The sequence below is a fragment of the Suncus etruscus genome, chromosome 15, assembly GCF_024139225.1.
Source record: "Suncus etruscus isolate mSunEtr1 chromosome 15, mSunEtr1.pri.cur, whole genome shotgun sequence".
Classification (NCBI taxonomy): Eukaryota; Metazoa; Chordata; class Mammalia; order Eulipotyphla; family Soricidae; genus Suncus; species Suncus etruscus.
Genome location: NC_064862.1, coordinates 19497288 through 19514477, shown reverse-complemented (window position 1 = coordinate 19514477; position 17190 = coordinate 19497288). Strand labels below are relative to the sequence as shown.

The 17190-nt window shown below is 48.6% G+C and overlaps 1 protein-coding gene across 1 annotated transcript in view; it reads left to right on the top strand.

The window, feature by feature from the left end:
• Positions 1–209: 209 nt before the first annotated feature.
• The window catches only part of SVOP (SV2 related protein), a 50336-nt gene continuing 33355 nt past the window's right edge, over positions 210–17190 (top strand). Inside the window, 2 exon segments of the mRNA XM_049789391.1 lie at positions 210–447; positions 14450–14610. Of these exon segments, the coding sequence (XP_049645348.1) occupies positions 413–447; positions 14450–14610 (196 nt within the window). The 5' untranslated portion in view covers positions 210–412.

Genomic DNA, 17190 nt, shown 5'->3' with positions numbered 1-17190 from the left:
GATTGAAATGCATTGCACCAAAAAGCAAAACAAAACAAAACACACACAACCCACCACCACCAAAATTATACCCATGAATTCATGCCCAGAAACCTCTTCCCAACCAGAGGGTCTCTGGTGGCCCTTTTGCAGGCTGGGTGGCAAGTAGCACCCCGCTTGTCTCCGGCCTCCCCCTGCTCCCCAGCCTCCACCGAGCAGCTGCCTATCCCCGCCCCCTGCCCGCCGCCTCTCCTCTCCGCCCACACTCGGGCGGCCGCTTTGTCTGGGGGTGCCCGGCTGCCCGCTCCCCGCTCCCCGGGCCTGGGCGCGGGCGCTGTCCGGAGCCCCCGGTGCTGAAACCCGAGCGCCCGCCGCGCCCGGTCCCGGCCCAGCAGAACCATGTAAGGGCCATGAGCCCCGGCGCATCGCGGCCATGGAGGAGGATTTCTTCCAGCTCAGGCAGCTGCCGTGAGTACCCGGGGGTGGGTGGGTATGGGGAGGGCAGGTTGCTCCCCTTTGGGAACCGGGACCCCCTACTGCAGGGCACTCCCGGGGCCGGTTGCAGGGTGGTGGAGAGGTTTGGATTAGAGATTCAGGCCTTAGGAGATGAGCCATTTTCTCAGCAGTACAGCCCCTCTCTCTGTCTCTCCGACTGGGTCCCCCCCAAATTTGCTGGGTTTTTTTTCCAGCAGTATCTTTTGGGTGTGGTTTTCTCCCCTCTTCCCCCTTTGGGGTTTTTCTCAAGAGATGGAAAGGTGGGTGTTTAAGGGCAGCATTGGGGGGGGACAATACCAGGGGGCTGAATGGCTAAGCCCCAGCAATGACGGGGTTTTGCAGCCCTTGTTGCTGACTGTGAAATTCCTAATTCTCGGGGCAAGGTCTTTTGGAAGGTAAAGGATGGCTCTGGTGCACACTGGCTTTCTGAGAAGCTGGGGTTTCTTGATGGGAGGGGGCAGAGGATCAGGGCAAGGTCCCAACGTGGAGGTGGCTTGGGAAAGGTGCTCAGTGCTGGGGCTGGGATCTCCTGCCTGAATGAAAAGATTTCTGCAATTGTTAACTGGGGAGAGTAAGGCCTGTCTTGGGGATCTAGGCTTGGGGACACCCAGAACCCGCTGCTTAGGGGACAGGACTTTATTTTTTTTGTTGTTGTTGGGGTCACATCAGGCAGTGCTCAGGGGTTACTCCTGACTGCACTCAAGAATTACTCCTGGCAGGAGATGGGGGGAACATATAGGATGCCAGGTTGGGGGGATGTCAAACCTGGGTCCACTGCATGCAAGTCAAATGCCCTCCCTGCTGTGCTATCGCTCTGGCCCCAGGATGGGACTTTTTAAAGGGCAGGAGACTGGCTTTGAGAATCCTGGAGTGAAACCACCGAGAAGGCCAAGTTGTCCTAGTCCCTCCACCACTAGCCTTTGGAGATTTGTTAGGCAAATTTCAAGAACACGAGACAGGATATGAAAAGGGACCTTTCTAAAGGGGTGTTTATTTTCATTTTTAGAATCACTAGTCATTTGAAGGGGAAGCACAGACACCATTTAGGTTTCCTGAAAGTGGAGGGCATTATTGTTAGTATGCATGTGAATTCATTTTTTTCCCCTTTTTTGTCCCACACTGAGGAAATCTCCCAAGTGATATTTACTGTGGCTGAGACTCAGAATTGAAGGGTTTGTAATGTTCACTCTGCAATCCGGGTGAAATGAATTTTCATGAATGTTTCTGCTTGATTTCAAGTGGACTTTTAAGCTCTTACTATATGATCTACTAAGAACATATCTTCTGTGATACAGCACTATTTTATAAATGCTAAAAATGGGAAGCTTGCTTATTCTGTTCAGAGGTCAACGGAGGAATATATAAAAGAATCTGTGTGGCTGCCATTCACTCAAAGAATACTATTTTCATTGCAATACATGTATTTTGGGGTTGGAAAGATAGTACAGTGGGTAGAGCACTTGCCTTGCCCGCAGCTGACCTGGGTTCAATCCCTGGCATCCTATACGGTTCCCAGAGTCTGTCAGGAGTGATTCCTGAGTACAAAACCAGGAATAACCTCTGAGCATCTCTGGGTGTGGTCCCCCAAACCAAAATAATGTAATCATTTATGAAATAAAATGTGCTCAGAAAAAAAATACTATGCACACTATAATTACTCTTACTGGGATAATTTCTCAGGGGTAAGAGCATATGAGCATGTGAACTCTGTTATTCAAAGATTCATACATATTTAATCTGCTGCTATATATAAGTGACTCATTACAATTCATTCTCTAATAAAAAGGGAAAAATAAGAGGCTTTTAACTGATTAAAACTTAAAAAATTTGAGGCCAGAGAGACAATATTGCAGGTTGCTTGCTTGCCTTGCATGCAGTCAACCCGGGTTCGTTCCCTGACATCCCATATATTTCCTCCCTTCCATCAGGAGTAATTCCTGAGCAAAGAGCCAGGAATAAGCCCTGAGTACTGCTGGGTGTGTTCCCCAAAAATGTAACTTTAAAATTAATATTCAGTGAATCGATATGATATACACATAGGGCAGAGACATTTCAAAAAGAAGCACAAGAATTAAAAGTAGATGCCCTCTAGGGGCCAGAGAGATAGCACAGTGGTAAGGCATTTGCTTTGCACACAGCTGATTTGAACTGATGGTAGTTCGAATCCTGGCATCCCAAATGGTCCCCCGAGCCTGCCAGGAGTGACTTCTAAGCACAGAGCAAGGAGTAACCTCTGAGCGCTGCTGGGTGTGACCCAACCACCCCCCAAAGTAGATGCCCTCCAAATCCCAGGGTTCAATTTCTTGATTACTTTCAACAGATTACTATGTATATCTATGAAAAAAGCCAAATTATACATGACTAAGGGCATTGGTGTTGGGTAAGAAAGATTTGGGCGCAAATATCTAACTGTATTTCTTCTTATTGTGACTTTAAATATTTGACTTGAACTTGAACTTGCTGACTTAGTATTCCTAAAATGAAGACATGAAAGGAGAATCATAACAATGCTTGATTGTCAAACTCAAGTGACATTATGTTAAATGCCTAGCTGATAGAAAACATTTGTCCTGGATCGGCTGCTTGCAAGACAAAGGCCCTTCCGCTATGCTATCTCTCCGCCCTGATAGAAAATATTTGTAACCATTATTAGCACTACATCTGAAAAATCATTTTAGAATACCTACATAAGGGGCCGAAGTGATAGCTCGGTGGGTAGGAAATAGTTATTTTGCACTCGGCTAACCCAGCTTCGATCCCCGATATCCCATGTGATATCACTCCAAACCCACCTGGAATGAATCCTGAGCACAGAGCCAGGTGTAATCCTTGAGCACCACGATGTGTGGCTCCAAATAAATAAATAAAAATAAAATATCTCCATAAGCTCCCTAGGTGGGTACTCTACCACTGATCATCTTCAAGACCCAAACTCCACTGAAATGAAGTTAAAATTAGCCTCTACATGTAATGACCTTGATCTGTTCTAAAAAACCCTAAAAGCAGACAAAAAAGAATAAAATGAAAGAAACAGCCATGGACATCTGAGTGGGTTACAAATCACGACTCAGATGTTTTTTTGAACCAGACTTGCATATAAATGCACAGATTGTAGGCAGATGATTTCCTGAGAGCAATGTAGTTTAAAAAAATTTGAGTGAGAGAGTTGGTAAGAGTAGACTTTGTGTTGGAAGAGGCTCAAGGGAGGTCAAGTGTGAATTGATTCTTAGCTCCTAAGTAGTTTGCAGGGTTAGGGGAGGGGACTAGGATTAAGGAAACAGCCCTTTCACACACTGAGGGACCCTTCACGTGGCTCAGTTGATAACCACAGGCCTGTCACTTGCCTTTTACTCAGACACAAGAAGAACACGAGCATCAGGAGGTGTTGGTTCTGAATCCAGTTCTGCTTCTAGGGTGACTTGAACAACTCAGTCTTTTCTGGGAGTCTTTCTTCTATGATAATTTCTTGAAAGCAAATTTTACACACTACTTGGTTTCATTCATTCTTTCATTCAGTGATTTACCTGGGCACCCTTCCAGGTACAAAGGATTCTCTCACCGAATGACTGATGGTTCTCTGCCCTTATGAAAAGCATAATTGAAGGTATGAAGAGATGGTCTAGTGGAGAAGACATTGACTTTGCAGGCTTCTGGCCCTACCCAGATCCCTGGTACTGCCTATAATCAGAGGTGACCTCTGAGTGTGGAGCCAGGAGTAATGCCAGAACATTGGCAGGTATGGCTCAAAAATCTAAGTCAATCACTTTGCGCCCCCCCCCCCCCGCCCAGAGAAACTCAATTTAGAGTGTTAGTGTCCAGGGACTGGAGTAATTGCACAGTGGAAAGGGTGTTTGCCTTGCACATAGCCGACCCAGTTTCGATCCCCGGCATCCCATATGGTCCGCTGAGCCCCCTAAGAGTGATTCCTGAATGCAGAGTCAGGAGTAACTCCTGAGCACCATTGGATCTGATCCCACCCCACAATAAAATAAAAAATAGAGTGTTAGGGGCCGGAGAGATAGCATGGAGGTAGGGCATTTGCCTTGTATGCAGAAGGACAATCCCGAATCCCGGCATCCCATATGGTCCCCCGAGCCTGCCAGGAGCGATTTCTGAGCATAGACAGGAGTAACCCCTGAGCACTGCCGGGTGTGACCCAAAAACCAAAATAATAATAATAATAATAATAGAGTGTTAATATCCAAGAGACCAGTGTCCGAATGACCACTTGTGGTTATTTATTTATTTATTTATTTATTTATTTATTTATTTTGGTTTTTGGGCCACACCCGGTGACTCTCAGGGGTTACTCCTGGCTATGCGCTCAGAAGTCGCTCCTGGCTTGGGGGACCATATGGGACGCCGGGGGATCGAACCGCGGTCCGTCCTAGGCTAGCGCAGGCAAGGCAGGCACCTTACCTCCAGCGCCACCGCCCGGCCCCCCACTTGTGGTTATTTAAATTTAAATTCTATCATTTGTATGTGAAATGATTTATATAAAACATACTTGATTGGGCTAGAGGGATAGTTCATTGGATAAGGCACTTGCCTTGTACAAGGCTGACCCAGGTTTTTTTTTGTTTTTTTTTTTGGTTTTGGTTTTTGGGGCCATACCCATTTGATGCTCAGGGGTAACTCCTGGCTAAGCACTCAGAAATTACCCCTGGCTTAGGGGACCATATGGGACACCGGGGGATCGAACTGCTGTCCTTCCTTGGCTAGCGCTTGCAAGGCAGACACCTTATCTCTAGCACCACCTCGCCAGCCCCTGACCCAGGTTTGATCCTCGACACTACATACAGTCCCTTGAGCCTGCCAGGAACAAACCCTGAGTGTAGAGCCAGGAGTAAGCCCTGAGCACCACTGGGTAGGCCCTTCCTTCCCCCAAAAAAAGTAATAATAAATAAGAAACAATATAATTTAAAGATAAAATTAGTGAAATTTGGCAAAACATCCCCAGCCACTGTGCTAGGCACATGTCAAGGCTCCCTAATGACATATGGTAAGTGCCTGCCATCTTGAACCACATAAAACATTTCTAAAACTGCAGAAGCTTCTAGAAGGAAATCCCTGGTCTGGTGGGCAAAGGAAGATGCTGCAGACATAATCGCGCAAGTCATGAAAATGTCCTCAGTGTCACAAAAGACATGTGGTGATTAGTTCTAGTGGCATGGGGAGGCATCATGAAGTAGTCCTTGCTTGGTGGTTACCCCCACAGGATCTGAGCAGCACTGCATCGTCAGCCCTTCTAAGCACCGAACCATATGGCCCAGGAGACTTGAGTGGTCCCAGGTTCCCCAATCCTGCTTGGAAAACACCCCACCAAAAAAAAAAAAGAAGTAAAAGCTCAGTAGGGAGGTCAGTATACAAGTAAATAAACAACAGTTGTAGATGGATCAACCTTGAGGAGGGAACACTGGTGCCTCCCCAGAACCAATCAAGAACAGTTGGAAGAGTCCAGGGGCAGGCCAAGGTCAAGAGGAAAGGGAAGTTTTGGGGAGACAGTATCCAGACCTAGACCCAGAGGGCAGTTAGCAGAGCCCCAGTGAGGGGGACCCAGCCTCAAATCTAGAGTGGGGCAGTGAGTCTGGGTGGGGTCAAGGGAGATATTCAGAGCTGAGCTTGGCAGGTCACCCCAGGGGAACAGACTGTGAGTCCTGCCTTTAAAGAGTTTTGATTGTGATGTAGATTAACCAGGAAGAAAAGGGGAAGGAAATGAGAGAAATGGAGAGAGATAGGGATAGAGAGAGAGAGACACAGAGAGAGAGAGAGACAGACACACAGAGAGAGAGACAGAGAGACAGAGAGACAGAGAGAGACAGAGAGAGACAGAGAGACAGAGATGATTTTTATTGAAAAAGTCCATTGGGGGCTAGAGAGATAGCTCAGTGGCCTTTAGCCTTGCAAGCAGCCGACCCAGGACCTAAGGTGGTTGGTTCAAATACCGACATCCCATATGGTCCCCTGTGCCTGCCAGGAGCTATTTCTGAGCAGATAGCCAGGAGTAACCCCTGAGCACTGCCAGGTGTGCCCCCCCCCCAAAAAAAAAAAAAGAAGAAAAAGTCAAGTCATGGGGCTGGAACAGTAGCACAACAGGGAGGGTGATTGACTTGCAAGTGGCTAACCTGGGTTAGATCCCCAGCATCCAAGAGGGTCCCCTGAGCCTGCCAAGAGTGATTCCTGAGCAGAGATTCAGGAGAAAGCCCTTAGCACTGCCGGGTGTAGCCCAAAAATGAAAAATAATAAAAGAGGGACCAGAGATAGAGCACAGTGGTAGGGCATTTGCCTTGTACACACCGACCCAGGACAGATGGTGGTTCAAATTCCAACATCCCATGTGGTCCCCTGAGCCTGCCAGGGGAGCTTTATTGAGCTCAGAGCCAGGAGTAAGTCCTGAGTGCCTCGGGGTGTGTCCCTCCATCCAAAAAAAAGGAAACATCAAGTCAGACACACTCACAGCCTCTAAGAGGGGATGCTGTCATGGGGGCAGGAAGACTCTGGAGAAGCTTAGGGTTGGGAGGAGGGGGAGAGTTTGGAGCTTTTTCTAGAATTTCCACAGGAAGGCTGTATGAGGCAGGGTAAGAAGGCTTGAATAATTTACAGGGGGCCCAGGGTGAGCAGGGCCCTAGAGCTCCCTGTACTCATTTGCATATGAAAGAGCGGCATCTCATTTATCATCTCCAGGAATTACTTAACTCTGGAGTCCCCCAGGGCCAGCCAGGTCCAAAGCGATCAACATTGTAGAGACTGAACTATGCATGCACTTAAGATCTGGACAAGCAGGAATAATCACAGCTCGGGAGCTGGCTTCAGGGGCTGGAGCACAGGCTTGTATAGGCAGAGGCCTGGGTTCAAGCCCTGCACCGAGTTGTCCTCCAGGCCGAGAACAGCCTTGTACACTTTGGGCCTGTTGGTGGTCTAACACGCTATGTTATGAATGAGGTGCTACTTGACCTTGTCTTGCTGGAGCTTCCAAGGTTAGATCCAGCAGTATGGGGAGGATCATGTGATATTAGGGATCAAATCAGCCTTGACCTGCAAAGAATATGCCCCTGACTTCTGTGGTTTCTCCCTAGGGAGCCCAGTTTTTGTTTGTTTGTTTGTTTGTTTGTTTTGGGGGTCATACCCAGCGACGCTCAGGGATTACTCCTGGTTCTGTGCTCAGAAATCGCTCCTGGAAGGCACGGGGGAGAGAGACCATATGGGATGCCGGGATTTGAACCATTGTCCATCCTGATCTGTGTGCAAGGCAAATACCCTATTGCTGTGCTATCTCTCTGGCCTGGGAGCCCACATTTTTGTGGGTTTTTTGGTCATACTTGGCAGTGCTCAGGGATCACCCCTGCTGGGACTCAGTAGACTACATGGAGTTCTGGGAATTAAATCCAATTCAGCAGCCTAAAGGCAAGTGCCCTGGCCTCTGTGTAATCACTCGGGGCCCCAAACCACTTTTTGAGGTGGAGCCAACATCTATTCTGAATCCTTGAGATGGTGGTGGGTCTCAATAATTCACTGGCAAGAAGCAGGATATAAAGTACTGCCTGACCTAGTGGACAGAGTGGGGTTTGGAGATCTCCCTGGACCCACTTTCCTCTTGTTTGAAAAAGGGATAATAGTAGCCATTCTACCCGGAGTGAAACTGGCACTGAGCTTTGCACCCCAGGCTCCCAGGGTGGGGCATTCCAAGCCTGCTTCAAGTCTCTTCTCCCCACTCAGCAAGTGACCACTTTCTGCATGGCGCTGATCCCCACCCCACTCCACTCCGACTCATAGTTAATCAGGCTTTCCTGCCAGCCTGCTAGATGTCTGATGTCCGTTCAAGTGAACAAAGCATCTGCCGGGTGGAAAGGAAACAACTCAGGGGCAGAGCCCCCAGTCCTGCATGGTATGGCCCTGGGTTTGATTCCGACACTACCACAAAGAAAATTTAAAAAGCCAATAAAGGAGGAAGAAGCTGGGCCCGGAGAGATAACATCAGCATTTGCCTTGCAAGCAGCGGATCCAGGACCAAAGGTGGTTGGTTCGAATCCCGGTGTCCCATATGGTCCCCCGTGCCTGCCAGGAGCTATTTCTGAACAGACAGCCAGGAGTGACCCCTGAGCACTGCCAGGTGTGGCCCCCCTCCCAAAAAAAAGGAGGAAGAAGCTAATGGTTCACCCCTGTCCTCTCCAGGCAAACTCTGGTTATATGGTAATTTTCCAAAAAGAGAAGAGTTGATTTGGGGGGGGGGGTTGGAGCCACATCTGGTGGAGTTCAGGGGTTACTCCTGGCTCTGCCCTCAGGAATTACTCCTGGCAGTGTCCAGGGAATCTTATGGGATACCAGGGATCGAACCCAGGTCAGCTGCGCGCAACAAGGCAAATGCCCTCCCGACTGTGCTACATTGCTTTAGCCGAAGGTGACTTTTGATGGGCTTATGTGTCATTCCCAACACGTGGGCTGAACAGCACAGGAGGGAGGAAGCAACTGACCTCTGAGCTGGTTACAGGAGACAGGGTACATTCTAGGCCCCAGGAGAAGGCACCCTCCAGCAAAGTGAAGAAGTTTCTATTAAATGCAGAGCTCCCATATGATCGACGTTTCCAATTCTTGGCACATTCTCCCCAACATGAAGCCATTCATTTGCAGAGCTAGACACACACCTCTGTTCCACGCAGCACTTAATACAATCATTGTATATGGCAACAGTCCAAGGAGCTTAGGACAGATTTTTGGCTGAGGAAGGAGCTGTGGACTCTATGCACCACAGCCTATCATGCAGCTATTTTAGCACATGTGCTGTCAAAGGGAGCCGGCATAGATGACAGCAGTAGGCAAAGAGGAGATTTTGCAATTTGCCCAAGGAAGCTAACATCACATCGAGTGAAGGGAAGTCAGAGGAGGCAGGAGAAATACTGTGTATTCTCACCTCTCTGTGGCTGTCAGAGGTATCAACTGATGGCAAATTCATTCCTGGATAACAGGAACGAGGATGCCCTGGAAGGTTAACTTGGGGGACAGGGGGAGATAACAAGGCTGACTGACGATGATATCAGAGCACTGGAAAAGGTTTTTGAGCACTGTGATGGGATAGGCATGAGTTGGCTGTGGAGATCAAAACATAAGAGTCCACAGTCATAGAAACACATGGCCTGGGGCCGGAGAGATAGCATGGAGGTAAGGCATTTACCTTTCATGCAGAAGGTCATCGGTTCGAATCCCGGCATCCCATATGGTCCCCCGTGCATGCCAGGAGCAATTTCTGAGCACGGAGCCAGGAAAAACCCCTGAGCACTGCCGGGTGTGACCCAAAAAAAAACCACAAAAAAAAAAAAAAAAAAAAAAAGAAACACATGGCCTAAATGAAATGAAAAAATAAAAAGGGGTCGGAGAGATGGCATGGAGGTAGGTCATTTGCCTTGCATGCAGAAGGATGGTGGTTTGAATCCTGGTATCCCATATGGTCGCCCGAGCTTGCCAGGAGCGATTTCTGAGCACAGAGCCAGGAGTAAGCCCTGAGCGCTGCCAGGTGTGACACACACACAAAAAAATAAGAAATTGAAATTAATTTGGGGGGGGGCACAATGATAGGACAGCGGGAAGAGCATTTGCCTTGCACTCAGCCAACCCAGGTTTGATCCCTGGCATCCCCCATAGTTCTCTGAGCCTATCAGGAGTGATTTCTGAACACAGAACCAGGAGTAACCCCTGAGTGTGACCCAGACACCAAAGAAAAAAAAAGTGTGTGTAGTTTTGTCTTGGGTCTACATCTGGCTGCGATCAACAGTTGGGGAGCATAGGTCAATTTTGCTGACTATTGGCTCTGTGCTCAGGGAACCATATGGGATGGTGGGTCCATAGAGGCAAATGCCCTCCCTGCTGTGCTTTCCTCCCTCCAGTTTTTCTTAATGAGTTTGCTAAGGAGGTGGGTGGGAAAAGGAAAGAACCTCTGGTCTTGGTTGGCTTTAAAGTTGGAACAGTGAATGCCCAAAACTTAGGAAAACGTTTGCAAAGCACAATAACTTAAAATACTGGCACAACAGCTCAATGGAAAGGGCGTTTGCCTTGAATCTGGCTAACCCAAGTTTGCTCCCCAACATCCCAAGCCTGCTAGGAGTGATTTCTGAGTGCAGAGCCAGGAGTAACCTTAGGTGTGGCCAAAACAAAACAAAAACAAAAAACAAATAAGCAAACAAAAAAAGAGCCAAATTGTTCATATAGAGGTAGAACTTGGTCTGCACTAGAGTCAGGCCTGTTAGATGAAGCTGGAAGGGTAACAGGAAGGGCCTTCAGGGCTCCCAGACAATGTAAGCAAAGTTTTCTCTCCTCTCTATGGCTGATGTGAGAGACCCCTGAAAATGGGTCTCTGCACCCCAACTATTGAATACATGGACTTGAGAATGAAAATTCCAAAGTTGGATCATGAGGCAGAACGAGATTAGGGCGCTGGCCTAGCAGGTCCCCACCAGGGTTTAATTTCTGGCCCCTCTGCAGGACCTGGTGTAGCCCTTGTAGACAAATCCAGTTCATTCTCAGGAACCACTGGCTCAGGTGGCAGAACATCCTCAGTGGGACCCCCAGGCCTTCTAAGCATCTCTTGGGAGGCCCAATAAATAAATGAGCAGTTACATGGTTCCCAAAGCTGAGATTTGCAGCAACTCTCTGTGCTTCCTTCTGGAAAGAGGAGGTTTCAGTCATAATGTGAACCAGAGCTCGAAGCTGACGGTGCTTTCATTCCTCAAGCTCTTCTCTTCTTTCATCATTATGTAAAAGAAATGTGCCCAGCTATTTTGGTCAATTATGTGATACACACACACACACACACACACACACACACACACACACACACACACACACACACACACACACAACAAATGCCAAGACATTGTGAGGCAACCTGTTTGGAAGCCCTCCTAGATTCCACACAGACCGCCATGATTTTGCTTTTTTTTTTTTTTTTTTTTTGGTTTTTGGGTCACACCTGGCGTTGCTCAGGGGTTACTCCTGGCTGTCTGCTCAGAAATAGCTCCTGGCAGGCACGGGGGGACCATATGGGACACCGGGATTCGAACCAACCACCTTTGGTCCTGGATCGGCTGCTTGCAAGGCAAATGCCGCTGTGCTATCTCCCCGGGCCCGATTTTGCTATTTTCTTTGTCTTGCATTATCACTTTCTCCCTCCTTGCCCCTGAAGAGATGGGGGGGGGGGGTTGGTGAGTACTTTGAGCATCCGGCTGAGTTAAGGTGCATTCTGGCTTTCTGGGTGTAATGGGGTGGGGAGATGGTTTGTTTCCCACCCACGCCCCATATCCCATAGGATCCCCTGAGTGATTTTTGAGCTCAGAGTCCAAAGTAATCTTTGAACATTGCTGGGTATGTTCCAACTACCCAAATACAAATAGAAGGTCCTTCCTTTTCAAGGTTGAACGGTTTCCAGTTGTATGGCTGGACCACGCTCAATTCGTCCACACATCCTTTGATGAAGAGCCGAGCAGAGTCATGTGATTTAGCTCAATTTAAAGACATTTTCAGGGTTGGAGCAATAGCATAGCAGGGAGGGCATTTGCCTTGCACACAGCAGAGCCAAACTTGATTGTTGGCATCCCATATGGTCCTCTGAGCCTGCCAGGAGTAATTCCTGAATGCAGAGCCAGGAGTAATCCCTGAGCACTGCTAGGTATGGCCTCAAAACCAAAATAAATAAATAAATAAATAAAATTAAAATACGTTTTCAAAGCATTTTCCTAAATCTACACACATCCCCTTCACTGATGTCTGTTGGGCTCATTTCCTATAACCAACCTCAAAGAAAGTGCTAAAACCAGGGGCCAGAGAGATAGCACAGTGGTAGGGCATTTGCCTTACACACAGCCGACCCAGGACTGATGGTGGTTTGACTCCCGGCATCCCATATGGGTCCCCTGAGCCTGCCAGGAGCGATTTCTGAGTGCAGAGCCAGGAGTAACCCCTGAGTGCCACCAGGTGTGACCCAAAACCCAAAAATAAATAAAAGAAAAGAAAAGAAAAGAAGGTGCTAAAACCAGGCAGAAGTTGAGTTTCTGGGAATGGGCACTTTGAAGTTAAGTGGCTTTGGTTGAGTAGACTTAGACACCTCCTGTGCGACCCTGGGCAGCTCCCTAGTATGTTGATGGTGGGGGTAGGCAGAGGCCTTGGAAACCAGGGAGTATGCAAATCAAGCGGAAACAAAAACTACGTGTCCCTGTAGTTGCTGCAGCTTCGGCCTGTGGCCAGTCCCTACCTGCTGTCACCTGTGAGGCAAATCCCCACCTGCTCACAACAGTCCCTCCCTCAGATGGCTTATCGTAGAGTTCAGGGAGAGAGGGGCAAGCACTGAACAGTGAGTCCATAAAGCTAGCCTGGGTTACCTTCTGCCAACATTGCTAGTGGAACTCTCAGGGCAGAAGGAAATCTGTTGCCCAAGGCTGGGTTGGACTTAGGGAAGGTGCTCAGTCCACGTCGTCATTTCCTGGGTGCTGCCGGTTTCCCTTCAGCCCTGAAAAGGAGCAGGTGACAGGGTCAAAGTTCACTTCCTCCCCTGGCCTCATCATTATCCTCACTCTGCCCATTTATTTTTTATCTTTTTTATAGGCAGTGCTGAGGGGATTCCTCCTGGCTCTGTGCTCAGGAATCACTCTTGCAGGCTCAGGGGACCCAATGGAATACTGGGGATGGAAGCCCGGTCGGCCGTGTGCAAGGCAAATGCTCTACCCTCTGTGCTATCACTTCAGCCCCTGCAATGCACTTTAAACATACAACTTATTTGCTGGTTTGTAGCTGACAGGTGTGTGTGTGTGTGTGTGTGTGTGTGTGTGTGTGTGTGTGTGTGTGTGTGTGTGTGTGTTGGCACACTCTGTTGTTGTTACTTTTAGCTGCCCCATGCTCCTAGCTGTAGTCCCTGAGCCATTCCCCTTTTCTGACATGTCTCCACCTGGCAGGGCCTGGGAGCATCTGTCCAACCGCCTTGGGGTGACAGCTGCAGGCTCAGCCCCCAGGCTTCTGGGGGAAAACATCCAAACACCCACTGTGCTTTTTCTTTTTTCTTTTCTTTTTTTTTTTCACTGTGCTTTTTCTATTTCTGCCAGGCCTGTGCCTTATTCACTGCATTATCGCTCCGGGCCCTTGGGGAGGCGAGTTTAGTGGGTACCGACTTTTCTGCGGGGAAGAGGAAAATAGTGATGCTTATCCTACAATGTGACTGTCCTCTGCACTACGGACCAATCTGTTGATGGTGGAGAAAACAGCAAAGTGCATCTTAGATGGAGTTTACTACAGGGCTAAGATGACTTTGAAGAGCTTCGGATCTAGTTTCTTGAAAACCCAACATTGAGGAGATAAGTTTATGGTCTCCACTTAGGGAGATCCTCTCCAGCGAGGATCACAATATTTCCCTTCCAGCAGCTCAGGTGAAGAGTGACTCCAGCAAGGGAGCAAGAGGATATCCAAGAAAGGAAACGGTGTGGTGGTGAGGACAGACAAGGAGACAACAAAGGGATTTGATCCGGTCTTGTCACCTACATTAAGGGCCAAATATAGGCGATCTCCTACTGGGCTACCTGAAACTGGACAATAGAAGCAGTGAAGCTGTTTCTCTCATTGTCATCTCTGTTTGATGTGCCTTATGGATTTTAAAAAGGGAATATTGAGGCCAGAGCCTCAGCACAGTGGGGAAGGTGTTTGCCTTGCATGAGTCCGACCCGGGTTTGATCCCTGGCATCCCATATGGTCCCCTGAGCACGACTAGGAGTGGTTGCTGAACACAGAGCCAGGAGTAACCCAAGCACTGCCAGGTGTGGACCATAAATAAAAAAAAAAAATAAAAGCTAATTGTTGGGGAGGCAGCCCTGGTATTTGGGGGTAGAATGGGGGGGCACTATTGGGCCCAGGACCTTCGTAAAAAGCCTTTCACCTATCTGGGCTGGGTGCGTCTGTCTGCCAACATCCCAGCCAACATCCCCATACCTGCTGTGTCCTCCAGGGTGGTGAAATTTCGGCGCACGGGGGAGAGTGCCCGGTCAGAGGACGGCGTGGCTTCAGGGGAGCATGAGGTCCAGATCGAGGGGGTCCGAGTGGGCCTAGAGGCTGTGGAGCTGGACGATGGGGCACCCGTACCCAAGGAGTTTGCCAACCCCACCGACGGTAAGGGAGTCCTGTGAGAGGGGCAACAGACTGGGACTCTGTCAGGGGCTGGAATATGGCCCCCCGGGGCCCAGGGGTGCCCCCTGGAAGGGTGGTCCGGATCCTCCAGCTTTCTCCGCCTGTGGCCATTACATCACAATCCCCGTTAGTCACTGTGCTGAGAGCAGAGTGCCAGGGAGGGGGGAGGGGGGAAGAGGGAGGGGAGAAGAAAGTGAGGGAGAAGGAGAAAGAGGGGAAGGAGGAAGAAGAGGAGGAAGAAAGGATGAGGGGAGGAGGATCTTGGCACTGAGGAGGAGCATGTAGTGGTGGGGAGCAGCAGCCATGACAACAAAGGGGTGGTAGTGAGGAAGACTATGGTGGCAACGAGGAGGAGGGTGAGAATGGTATTGATGGTGGATGGGGAGGACAGAGTTGGTGCTGATGGTGATGGTACAATGAGTGGGAATGTCCTGCACAGATGCCCACATGGGAGAGAACCCCTGACTTCAACCCAAGGCCTGTTGCATTTCTAGTTTTTTCTTTTGTGCTTTTGGCGGTGCTGGGGATAAGACCCCACACCTCAAGGGCCAGCTGTGCCACTGTGTTATTACATCACTGTTAGGATCCGGGGCAATGTGCCCCTCCGTCCTTTTGGCGCCTTGAGGGTCCCAAAGAGACACAGACCATGCACAAGCAACAGGTGAGAATTTATTCTGGCCGGTCAGGGTCTCTGCTGAGACAGATCTCAGAGCAGAGTCCCCGAGGCTCTTTTCTGCAGAGTTTATATAGGAATTTTCAAGCAAGAACAGCACTTTTCCTTATCAGTCATAGACGCAGCTATGAACAAAGGCTTACATTAAAAAACATCATAGGGCCCGGAGAGATAGCACAGCGGCATTTGCCTTGCAAGCTGCTGATCCAGGACCAAAGGTGGTTGGTTCAAATCCCGGCGTCCCATATGGTCCCCCGTGCCTGCCAGGAGCTATTTCTGAGCAGACAGCCAGGAGTAACCCCTGAGCACTGCCGGGTGTGACCCAAAAACCAAAAAAAAAAAGAAAGAAAGAAAGAAAGAAAGAAAGAAAGAAGGAAGGAAGGAAGGAAGGAAGGAAGGAAGGAAGGAAGGAAGGAAGGAAGGAAGGAAGGAAGGAAGGAAGGAGAAAGAAAAAACATCATAACTTTGAGAGACACATTCAATGAACAAAGAGATGACCTTTAAAACTTATCAATCCTAGTGTTACATATTGCAGGTGTCAGCTTATTACAGTGGGCCAGGACCCTGGCCTTGTTAGTTGTAGAGAAGAAAGGGGATCATTAAAACTCAAGGTTCAAATGTAGCTAATGGTTAGAGTTCTTGGCACAGAGTGGCACATATGTCAGCCTTAGAAGCATGGGAGTTGGGCTTTCTGGCGCCAAGAGCCCCCTCTGGCTGGTACTGCTCAAATCACTCTAGGCTTATAATAATTAGTAATAGTAAATGAGTACTTATCAATTAACTTAACTTATTGATATATCCTATAAAGCTCAAAACTTACTTAAAGTGGCAGTTATAAACTAACAGTGAGCATAAATGGGTATTGATCTCACATGCCCAAGACTGGTCTTATCTTCCAGGCTTGCTGTCCTTGGGAGCTGTGAAAGCAGAACTTGCTTATCTTAGTTCAAGCTAGCTGTCTGAAACCTCTTCCTAACTGTCTGAGGCCTCTTTGTTTCTGTAGCTCCCCCACTCTTCTGGCAAATTTCTGTTAGCAGGCTATAATTCTAAAATGAAGCAGTCCTTTAAAAAAGAAAAGTTAAAATATATATATATATATATCCTAAAAACATTTAAAAAAACTCTCCTCATTATCACGATCCCCGTTAGTCACTGTGCTGAGAGCAGAGTGCCAGGGAGGGGTGTGGGGAAGGGGGAGGAGAGTCCAGGGGCTGTTGGGAGATTCTGAGGCCAGTGGTGTGGGCCTCAACCGACCTGCTGTAACAGACAAAAGATGAGTGTCCACATCATGACGACACATGATGTTAGCAAACCTCCTGGTAAGTAGGGGGTCATCACTTAGGGTCTATTCTATTATTGCAGCTCTTGAAGCATATTCTAGATCCCACTCCACCACTGGCACCTCTTTGTTTTCCTTTAGGTCTATGGGCCATACCAAGCGGCGCTCAGGGGTTAATCCTGGCTCTGCACTCAGGAATCACTCCTGGCATTCTCAAGGGACCCTATGGGATGCTAGGAATCAAACCACAGTCAGCTGTGTGCAAGGCAAATGCCCTACCTGCTGTGCTATTACACTTGCCTCAGGGTTTACTGCTTTTTTTTTTGGGTCATACTCGGTGGTGCTCAGGGCTTACTCCTGGCTATCTGCTCAGAAATAGCTCCTGGCAGGCACAGAGGACCATATGGGACGCCGGGATTTGAACCAACCTCCTTAGGTCCTGGATTGGCTGCTTGCAAGGCAAACGCTGCTGTGCTGTCTCTCCAGCTTAGGGTTTACTGCTTTTTAATTAATATTTTTTGTGTTTTTTTTTTTGAGCCACACCCGGTGACATTCAGGGGTTCCTCCTGGCTATACGCTCAGAAATCGCTCCTGCCTTGGGGGACCATAT